Below are 11,270 nucleotides of genomic sequence, written 5' to 3'. Positions count from 1 at the left end.
AAAATAATGGTGGCCACACAAAATATTGACACTTTGGGCCCAATTTGGACATTTTAACTTAGGGGTGTACTCACTTTTGTTGCCAGCGGTTTAGACATTAATGGTTGTGTGTTGAGTTATTTTGAGGGGGAAAAAAATGTACACTGTTATACAAGCTGTACACTCACTACTTTACATTATAGCAAAGTGTAATTTCTTCAGTTTAAGGGGTGTACTCACTTTTGTGAGATATTGTTGATCAGCCATCTTTCAGGCAATTGCCTCCCAGACATCTAACCAACTGGTTGCATGACCCTTTTTTTTTGGAGCCAAATCACTCTATACCAGCTTTAAAGTACATGCTAATTGACCATTCCCTTTATCTTGGGAGAGGTGACCACTATTACCTGCTGTTACAAAGGGAAAGTTGGTGAATCCATGAAAGCAGATGGATCCCTGCAACCCTTGCTCATAAAGTATAACTAAAAAAAAATATTTGGCTAGAGTAAGGGAGGATTATAACCCTTGCCAGATTTGTTTGCCATCTGTGTCCAATTGGTGAGATTTAGCTTCACTTCCTGTCCCCCTTTTGAGTGAAGTTCTGCTTTAAGTCACACCAAAAAAAAAACTAAAAATGAATGTGCATTTATCCAGTGTTTCTCTGTAGCATGCTTTAGTGTGGATAGTAAATGTGTGTTTTTTTAAAACATATTTCTAGAAAGGAAATATGTTTACTCTTTTGAAGTATCAAATATGGAGTGGAATTATGATAGTCCAGGTATGCGTGGACTTTTTCTGTTAAATCTATACTTGCCTGGTATTCTTGACTCCCAGAAGAGTGGAAAAGACATAAAACTTTATTGAAAATAATTACAACTATTGTTTCTAATTTGTAAATGCTATCAAATTGAATACATTTAAAATATATGTGTAATGTCATGTAATGTAAGGCACTAAAGTGCAATGATCTGCAATAGCTCACTAAACACAAAATGAGTGCATATGCTTTGTAATCAATATATAGTGATAAGATGATTACCCTATATCAGCAAATACAGCATGTATGGTTCAGAAGATAAGTCAATTTTAAAGGGTGGTATCATATATGTCATTTCGGCCAATAGAAACACAAACTGACCATTGTGAATGGCATCTAAATGCTTTATAAACTGTCAAGATTTTCAGTTTAGTGTGGACCTTTCTTAAATAGCCAAACTGATCTAACTCTTAGTGCACCAACTCCCAAACATCACAATGAGTCTATCTGCTAGTGAGAAGGCCGCTGTGCTTTCCCTGGTTGGCAAGATTGCCTCTCAGACCAGTGATCTTGGTGCTGAGGCTTTGACCAGGTAAGGTTCTTTTATTCTTGGTTATTTTTTATATATTATTACAGTGTGCATTTTCCTGGATAAATATTGTAACAACAAAGAAATTCTTAGGCCAATGTAATAAATTACTCTGACAAACAACTATTATATAGAATAAGTCAATTCAGTTCTATGATCCATGTGTACAGCTTTTTTAAAAACAACTATTGACAGAATTCATAACCTGTTTCAACAATTTCTGGCTGAGTTAATCTTAAATAAAAATTGAGAGAAAGATTTAATTAGTGATTTCTGCTACTGATATTGATGTATCACACATTGTATAGCATTTGTTTTCAAATAGCTCCCATAATGCCAGGAAACATGGAGGTCAGTTTAATTCAGGTAAATTGTTTGAAGGACAGCAAGGTTCATCTGCTAGCATTAACACCAGAGAAAGAATGCATAGTTCGCTTTCCGAGTATACATTATATATATATATATATATATATATATATATATATATATATATATATGTGTTTAATTATTTCAATGGAACATGTCATTTTTCATGTATTAACTTCTGTTGTCATTTTATTTTCTGTTAGGCTTTTCCTTAGCTTCCCCCAAACCAAAACTTATTTCACCCACTTTGACCTGACCCCTGGCTCTGCTGACCTCAAGACACATGGTGGAAAGATTATGAATGCTCTTGCAGGTGCAGCCAATCACCTGGATGACCTTGCTGGCAACCTGTCCACCCTCAGTGACCTGCACGCCTACAACCTAAGAGTGGATCCAGGAAACTTTGGTGTAAGTATTACTAAATATTATTAAACAATAATGAGATAGCTTGATTAAGGTGGACAACATGTTTAAATGTTTAAATGTGTTTGCAGCATTATATAGTCTTAAAACTCTGGTGGGCCTCAGTTTTGATGCTAATATTTTAAGGACCATGCTTTAGATGACAAGGATATTGGGAATATTGTGTCAGTTTAGACACAAAAAATAGAGGCTGTTATTGCTGACCTCTCTAAAAATGTTAGCTTTTGGCCTGTCATGATTATTTCCAGCAAGTTTTTCTGAGTCAGTAAGTGTAAAGTCAAAACTCTTGATATGCATATTTATTTTGGGTCTCTAATTTGGAAGGTATTGAAGTCAGATAGTAAATATAATAGCCAGGTAAGTTATGGTAGTAAGTCCCCTGATTTAGAAAAGAAAATCTTTTCAAATACTCAAACTCATAAATAATCAAATACTTTCATACTACTCATTTTGAGAGAAGCAGTTTGCTCTGTAACCTTTAGGAGAGCATTAAATTAAAAAAGTTATCCCAGTTGATACTTTCTCCATTTTCTGGAAATTTCCATTAAACTATTGAACTATTGTCTTTATTCAACCTTACCTACTATGAAACTATAAAACCTAATATCAAAATGAAACAACAGTGGAGCTTTACTCCAGTTATCAATCAACATCGGAGTCTCTTCTGAAGATAAAGCCTATTTGGCTACTATAAGCAACAATTTAAATTATGCTGATTAGAACTCAGGATAAATATTTGTTATTAAGCTTTACTATGTAAAATGAGTTCAGAATTACCTTTAGAATTACATTAAAAAACACAATGTAATCCTTGCAACAAAGGGAAGCTAATGCTCTTGGTTTACATCAGTTTGAGCATTACTGTCCTTATTAAATTTAGGTGTGTATGTACACAAAAAAATATATATTTTCTATTTCTCTTTGCAGTTGCTGTCTCACGTTATCCAGGTGGTCTTGGCTACTCACTTCCCTGATGATTTTACTGCTGATGTTCAGACTGCCTGGGACAAATTCCTTGCTGAAGTTTCTGCAGTCCTCACCTCCAAGTACAGATAAATCCATTCCGCATAACAGGCTACACGAGGAATTAGAGAAAGTAAAACAATATGCAATTGTAATTTGGGAGTTCTTTGGGCTCATTTCTATTACAACCTAGTTGCAATGGTTTTTGAAGAGTATTTATTTATGTATATTGTCCATCAAATATATATCTGGTGTACTCTTGAATAAAGCCCAATATATTTTTAATTTCTGCCTCAACTGTTTTATTATTATGCTTTGTTTTGATGATTTGATATTAATAAAAATGTATGTGGTTATTGCTATGTCTGTTCAAAAAAATCAAACTAGGTTATCAGTTAATCAAAAAACAGCTGCCTAATCAAATATTTAGAGTGAACATGGGTTTATAAGACCATTATTTTTTTACACAGTTTAGTAAGACTTAACACTCGCGCAAGTGTTCGACTCTCCAGTGTCTACATTTTAAATTAATTAAAGTGTGTGTATAGCCAAAACTTCTTTCTTTTAGTTTTCTGATACAGTAGTAAGGGGTTAAAATGCTTGTCTAGTTTTAGTTGCTTTGGGCATCCTCAGTTGGTAGAGTTCCCCTCTATTAGTCCTGAAAACCATTATCAGCAGAAAGTAATGGGAAACCCAAAGTTGCCTCCATAGAAGAGGTGAGGGAATATCTTACAATGGGGAATAGAATTCAGAAATAAAAAAAGACACGGATATCCTTTCCTAACCAATACAAAAACTAAAAATGGTTATGCATACACTTGATTGTAAAATATGCAGTATAAAACATGCATAGAGCAGCTGCATTCATTTCTAGCACATATTTTAAAATGTGTTAACTTATACAACAAAGAAAGATTCTCAATTGTGTGAAGAGCTTACTTTAAGCTGGCCATACACTACAATCTCCTTTAGATGTACTAATATAAGGACAAATCCAAACAATCCATTTAAATAGTATTACATCAGGCAGACCCTTGCACTACATGGTTAATAGAATCTCTAAAATAGATTGTGCAGGTAAATTATATAGTGTTTGGCCAGCCTTGCTGTTTTTAAATGAAAAGCAAGACCTTTATTCCACATACACATATAGAAAATCTCTAGGACCCAATTTCTGCATTGCCAGCATTGGCAATTGTTGGTTGAGCTAAAGGATGCCAGTCAGGGGAGGGCTGGCAGCCTTTGGCCTGGGGGGCAAGTCCAGTCAAGTGGCCCATTGAACCACCAAATCAGCTCACCATCCATGCCCACCTGGTTTTAAAATGGATATTGATGTTATATAGCAAGACAAAAATGATACAATGTGGTAACATCATTTAATTTTAATAGTAACAAAGGTGGTTTAACAAAAATAAAATCTACATCATTCTATATTGATTGGTTTGCGCAAAATGTATCACATCTACAAACTTTGGGATACATTTATTTATATATTTTTTTAATTGTTTTTACTAGTAATGGTGGTGATCAGTGATTTTTAGCGGACTGCGACATTGCGGCAGACAAATCTGATACTATGTGGCACTTTTTAGGGACCAGTGACACCAATACAGTGATCAGTGCTAAAACAAATGCAGTTACTGTATAAATGGCACTGGCAGAGAAGGGGTTAACACCAGGGGTGATCAAGGGGTTAAGTGTGCTCCTAGGGAATGCTTTCTAACTGTATGGGGAGTGGATGTACTAGAAGAAAAGAGAGATCTATGTTTCAGCTTAGCTGAAACACAAGATCTCCATCTTCTTCTGTGACAGAACAGCCGTCTGCCTTGTTTACAAAGGTAGACCGCCGTTCTGTTATTCTCCTGCATGATCGCGGGTGGCAGGCGGACCTCTGATTGGACCTGCTGATTGGCTCCCGCAGTGTCTAATCATAAGGGGAGCGGCGCCCCAGCGGCACCCGTGTGCCCCCAAGAACCCGTGCACAAAATCACCTAACAGTACGTGATTTTGCGCAGCTGGGCCCCCTGCTACAGTATATATGCGGTGGGTGGTCTGAAAGTGGTTAAGTTGGGAGAGTGGGACCTGTAGTCCTTCACTAGTTGGGAGATCAGGCGTGTGTCACACATGCTGTGCTCTGAGGGGCTCATGCTGGGACCTGTAGTCCTTCACTTTTGGGGGGGGGTTACATCCCCAAAAGCAAAGGACTACAAGTCCTAGCTTGAACCCTGGGTGAGATTTAATCATGTGATCTCCTCCTCTGCTGCCAGCTCATGATCCCATGACACAAGGGGGAGCCCTATGGGACCTCAGGGACCCAATAACTTTAACTGGACTGTATACAGTCTGTATGTTGATGTCTAGTTGCTCCTGGCACTATATACCTGTCTCATACCTGTAACAGGTATGGGACAGGTATATAGCGCCAGGAGCAGCTAGACATCAACATACAGGTATGGGACAGGTATATAGTGCCAAGGGGTAGCAGGGAAATATTGCAATGCTCCACATGACACATTTGTTGTCACTCACTGTTCTGCTCCCGACCACCTCACCTCAGGCAGCAGGTTGACTCTGGAGAGCAGTGCTAGTACAAGGTCATCCAATGCCCAGGGCAAAAATGGGAAACTGCACCCCCTGTCTATCACCCTCCACCAGCCCCTGCTCCCTGTTGGATGGAGAAGGGGGTGGGGCTGATATGTTGCCATGCGCCAAAATGTTTGTATTGTTTGTGACATGCAACTAAATAGTACCAATATTTAAGGCACACTACTGCAAACCAAAATGTTTAAAATTGGTGCACCTGTATGGGACTAATATTGACAAATTGTCCCTGGGTTGGTGGGTCACTAAAAGGGAAAAAAAAATTGTCTGCATTAGCGGTGTCACTGAAATTAAAAAAATGTACCCCAGTCGATGGTGTCACCGAAATGAAAAAATGTCAGTGGTGAACACCACCACAAAGCTCTACCCCCGTATCCCCCAGTATAAAGCTGTTCACTCAACCCCTCAAACCCCCCTCCCCATACTATAAAGCTCTTTCTTAAAACCCCCACATACATAGCCCTTCCGCCCTCTCCACCCCCAGATACTTACCCAGTCCTCTGTATAGGAGGCACACTGTCACTTGCAAACACAGAAACCGGCAGAGGAAATCTGATTATTTTTTTAGAATAAATGACTGCAGTCAGAACAGTGGCAGTGCTGGAGGTGGTGGTATTGTGTACCACCCCGCTGCAGACAAAAAAAACAAAACCCTGTAGATAGGAGTGATACTGCAGTCACTCTTATAAAATGTTATGTATACAGAGATTCTGTATATAGATCACCTCACTAATATAAGGGATCTGTGAGGTATCAGTGTGGGAACTAAGTGTATGTTCCCACAGAAACAAAATCCTGAATTCATGTATAAACAGGTTGCTTTTGGTGGGCAGTGCTGCCACTGAATGCAAATAATGTAGTTTAATGTGGCCAACCTGCAACCGCCCTGCATGTGACTGTTACATGGTAGTACGTAACTATCGGGTTAAACAGCTCTAAAAAAAGAAATTGAAGCATGGTTCACTTTTCAGAGGAGTAACTTCCACACATGTGAATGAGCACTTTAAAGAAAAATATCCCATTTGGTCTTTATGATTGAAAAATGCCATGATGTCTAGGTGAGGACTGGAATGTTTAGGAGAGGACCTTCTCTCTTTTCATTGAAAGTCTTCATAATGGACTACTTCAGTCCATCAGTCAAGTCCACATAAGAAGGCCAATCAAAAGATCACCAAACAGACAAAGGTACCTAAGTAAAAGCCAAATTATTAAATGGTAGGTGCTTATTATGAACAAAAGCATGAAGCACCAGCCCTGGTTTTAGGAGGTGATCCTTCTCCTCCAGCTTGCATTAACAGAAGCCAACCAAACAAATGCAGGGAAGTAAAGGGTTAACCTCCTCACCTGATAACAGAACCTTTGCTGCACACTCAGGCTCAGCTTTATTTATTGCCAGTGGACAGACTGACAGTATAACTCAGAAACTGGAGATAAGTTAAAGAAGTAGTGCAGGGATAGCTGAAGATAGCAGAGCTCCTCCGTCTCCCTGTAACATCGGAGATCGAGATATGTGTGTCAGTCTGGCAGTAAGGAAGGCTGAGCCTAATGTGCAGTGAGCTTCATAATCATGTGAGGCAATTTATTCCTTTACTTCCCTGCATTTGTTTGTGGCTAGCCTAGTGTAGAAGAGCTGCTCCAGCTCCAAGTGTGCCCCTGCATCAACACAGAATCCCCCGACCCCCCCCCCCCCCCAGAACAGTGACCCTTCTGCCCTTACCTTGTACCGGCCATGCTGGACTGGAGAAGTGCTTTTGATGTTTGTTGCAGTTTCAGTCCTGGATTCCTGCAGGCAAAAATTTCGCCAGTTCCTCTTCTCTTCTGCAGTGGCCTGCACAGTGGGAGATGGAGGGAGGAAGTGGGTGGAGCCAGTAATAGGCACGGAGGAGGACTAAGAAGATCCTTCTCCGCTCTGCATGCTGGGTCCCTTCTCAGCCTATCTTCCTCCTCGGGACCGTGACGTCACTGGTTGCTAGACGCCAAGCGGCTGGCTATTCTAGCAACCAGTCTAGATCAGATTATAGGGCCGGGTGGAGGAAGAAATGGGTCTCAGGGCCGCGCCGGCCATTCACCATGTAAGTGAAACTTACTGAAGAAACTGAGCTGATACTGCAGTGGCCTTTTCTGGGGGGATCAGAGCGGCCCGGGGGGAAATTGCCCTCCTTCCCCCCGGCCCAGTCCGCCCCTGATGCCAGTGGAGGTACACAGTCGTCCATACACCATGCTGTTCCTGATTGCCTGTAAAAATTTCCCATTTATACAAAAAAACTTCCAAATTGCTGTCTTCACTACCAGTGCAATCTGGCTACTACTCTCCCTGCCGAGTTTGTCCATTTTTGTTTGCAGTACAATGCATAATAGCAGCTCACACACTCTGGGGCTACATGCTTCCAACCAAACTGCTAAAATAGAAGGTTGACAATTTGCTCTACTCTTCCAGGTATTGGTTTTAGGAGTACTGGCAGGGTACGCAAACTGGCATAGGAATTCTCCACCCCCATCCTTAGTGTGCCTTGTGTGGCTAAGATATCTGATCTTATTGCTCTTAGAAATATGCTTGGCTGGCATTCATAATCACAAAAAGGGTAGAAAAGAGATGAAAAGTTAATGAAAAGAATGACATTGCCAACTTGTAAATGCTATCTAATTGAATAAATTCATAAAATATATGTACTGCCATGTAATGCACAAAGCTGCGAAGATCAGCAATAGCTCAGTAAACATAAAGGGAGTGTATATGACTCATAATCAACATATAGTGATAAGATGTATACCCAACATCAGCACATACAGCATGTATGTTCTAGAAGATAAGTTGATAAGTTAATGGTAGTGCCTGGTCAGTCCTGTGAGTGCTTCTTTGCAGAAACTTGAAATATATTATATATATATATACAGTGCATGCAAATCCAAAACTGGTATAGAGGTACTAGGTTATCAAATTTGAAAAAAATATATAGATATATATATAAATATATATATATATATATAAATATATATATATATAAATACTCATAAGGTGCTTATAAGTCTTGCAGCAAAAATAGGTCAAAGTAACAGCATTTTATTATCAATGTTTTTCAATAGAGTTCAGTCTGTCTTTTTCAAGACACTGAAACATAAATGTGATCAGAATATTAAATCCAATTCCCCAATAATCCACAACACCCCCTAGTGATGACTTTACAAAGTGCAAGGATAAAAGACACATACAGGGCTGAGGTAAAAAAAAAAAGGCCACATTAGGGACAAATCACTGCAACCCATCAAAATCACAACAGCAAAAAAAAAAATGATGCATTATAGCTGAAATGGAAGTGCACAGAATTAGCTAATTTATAAAAATTAGCAAATGCACAAAAAGTGGAAAAAAGGAGAATACCTCTAGCACTCACAAAATGACTGCCTGTGCACATGGTAAACACCAGGCAGGAATGGAAAACACATAATTTGCAATATGACATAAAGTAACAAGAGATGTGGCCGGGCAATACAAAGGCTGCAAATGAAAGAAAACAGACCAAATGGATTAGGTGTGGAAACCAAGTGAAAGCAACCAATAGGAACAAGAGCTGGACACCAATGTTGTCACCCAGTGAAATGGGGTACAGCAGCCTGTACCATCACTGGAGGGAAAAGTAGTGCTCAGACCAGTCTGGCGCAGCTGCCAAAGCAATCACATCCATACATTTAACAAATTATATGAGGAAATACGTACAAATAAACCAAAAAAGACAGTGCCAACAGAAAGGTCCATTAAAAAAGTAATCACATTAAAGTACATGCAAAGAATGTCACCACCATGAGCCGTGAGTTGTATTATTATTAATATTCTTATACAGGATTTGTATGATGGTAACTGCTTCACAAAATTAAGGAAAATAGTACAGGTACAATAAGATTTAATACAGGATTATTCCGAGGGCCCTAATCCTGAGAGCTTACAGGGGAGAGGTAAGTGATACAAAAGGTGGATAGCTTTGTATGTTGTGGTTACTATTTTTAATTTTACAGTGACTTAAAAAAAGTATTCATACTCCTTGAAATTTTCCACATTTTGTCATGTTACAACCAAAAATGGAAATATATTTTTTGGAAATTTTATGTGATAAACCAACACAAAGTGGCGCATAATTGTAAAGTGGAAGGGAAATGATAAATGGGTTTCAACATTTTTTACCATTAAATATCTAAAAAGTGTGGCGTGCATTTGTATTCAGCCCCCAAGTCAATATTTCATAGAATCACCTTTCACTGCAATTAGAGCTACAAGTCTTTTTGGGTATGTCTCTACCAGCTTTGCACATCTAGAGATTGATATTTTGGTGTGTTCAGGGTGATGTGCAGTGTTAGTTTTCCTCCACACATAGCGTTTTGCTTTTAGGCCAAAAAGTTACATTTTGGTCTCATCTGACCAGATCACCTTCTTCAACATATTTGCTGTGTCCCCCACATGGCTTTTAACAAACTGCAAATGGGAATTCTTACGGCTTTCTTTCAACAATGACTTTCTTCTTGCCACTCTTCCATAAAGGCCAGATTTGTGAAGTGTACGACTAATAGTTGTCCTGTGAACAGATTCTCCCACCTGAGCTGTGAATCTCTGCAGCTCCTCCAAAGTTACCAAGGGCCTCTTGGCTGCTTCTCTCGTTAATTGCTCTCCTTGCCCGGCCTGTCAGTTTAGGTGGACGGCCATGTCTTAATAGGTTTGCAGTTGTGCCATACTCTTTCAATTTTTGGTTGATGGATTGAACAGTGCTCTGTCAGATGTTCAAAGCTTGGAATATTCATTTATAACCTAACCCTGCTTTAAACTTCTTTACAACTTAATTCCTGACCTGTCCGGTGTATTCCCTAGCTTTCATAATGCTGTTTGTTCACTAAGGTTCTCTAGCAAACCTTTGAAGGGTTCACAGAAAAACTGTATTTATACTGAGATTAAATTACCCACAGATGGACTCTATTTACTATATAGGTGACTTCTGAAGGCAATTGGTTTCACTAGATTTTAGTTAGGGGTATCAGAGTAAAGGAGGCTGAATACAAATGCACGCCACATTTTTCAGATATGTATTTGTAAATTTTGAAAACCATTTGTCATTTTCATTCCACTTCACATAAAAATACATTTACATTTTTGGTTGTAACATGACAAAATGTGAAAACATTTCAAGGGGTATGAATACTTTTTCAAGGCACTGTATGTGTTAGATGAGCAGGAGCCATTGCAGGGATTGGCAGAGAGAGTTGGAGGACATAAAGCAGTTGATTAGATGGATTATTCTAAAAATAGCCATCATGATAGACTGAAGGGGGGGGGGGGCTAGCCTGTGTAGAGGTAGGGAAACAAGGACGAGTGGGTTAGAAACTTTGTTGTGTCCAATTGTTAAGAATGGGTCAGTTTTGGAAATGCTGCAGGCTTAAATGTGGCAAGATTTAGACTGTGACTGGAGTAATGATAGGTAAAAGACTAGGGGAAGAAAAGGCCCTCACTAAATAATAAAATAGGAATAAAAGATATATAGTGAGATGCACAGTGCCCATTTTAACAACATAAAACTATAAGATATCACACACATACACACACAAACAAAA

The 11,270-nt window shown here is 39.0% G+C and overlaps 1 protein-coding gene across 1 annotated transcript; it reads left to right on the top strand.

The window, feature by feature from the left end:
* Window positions 1–1,233: 1,233 nt before the first annotated feature.
* Window positions 1,234–3,170, top strand: LOC309556275 (hemoglobin subunit alpha-3-like; the record flags this gene model as incomplete). The annotated part of the gene is made up of 3 exons (XM_082258710.1): window positions 1,234–1,328; window positions 1,895–2,099; window positions 3,042–3,170. The coding sequence occupies 3 exons, from the start codon at window positions 1,234–1,236 to the stop codon at window positions 3,168–3,170; spliced, it is 429 nt and encodes a 142-aa protein (XP_082114836.1).
* Window positions 3,171–11,270: the final 8,100 nt, after the last annotated feature.

The sequence above is a fragment of the Pelophylax lessonae genome, assembly GCF_965119305.1.
Source record: "Pelophylax lessonae genome assembly, chromosome: 5".
NCBI classification, from domain to species: domain Eukaryota; kingdom Metazoa; phylum Chordata; class Amphibia; order Anura; family Ranidae; genus Pelophylax; species Pelophylax lessonae.
This window is presented reverse-complemented; position numbering and strand designations above follow the sequence as displayed.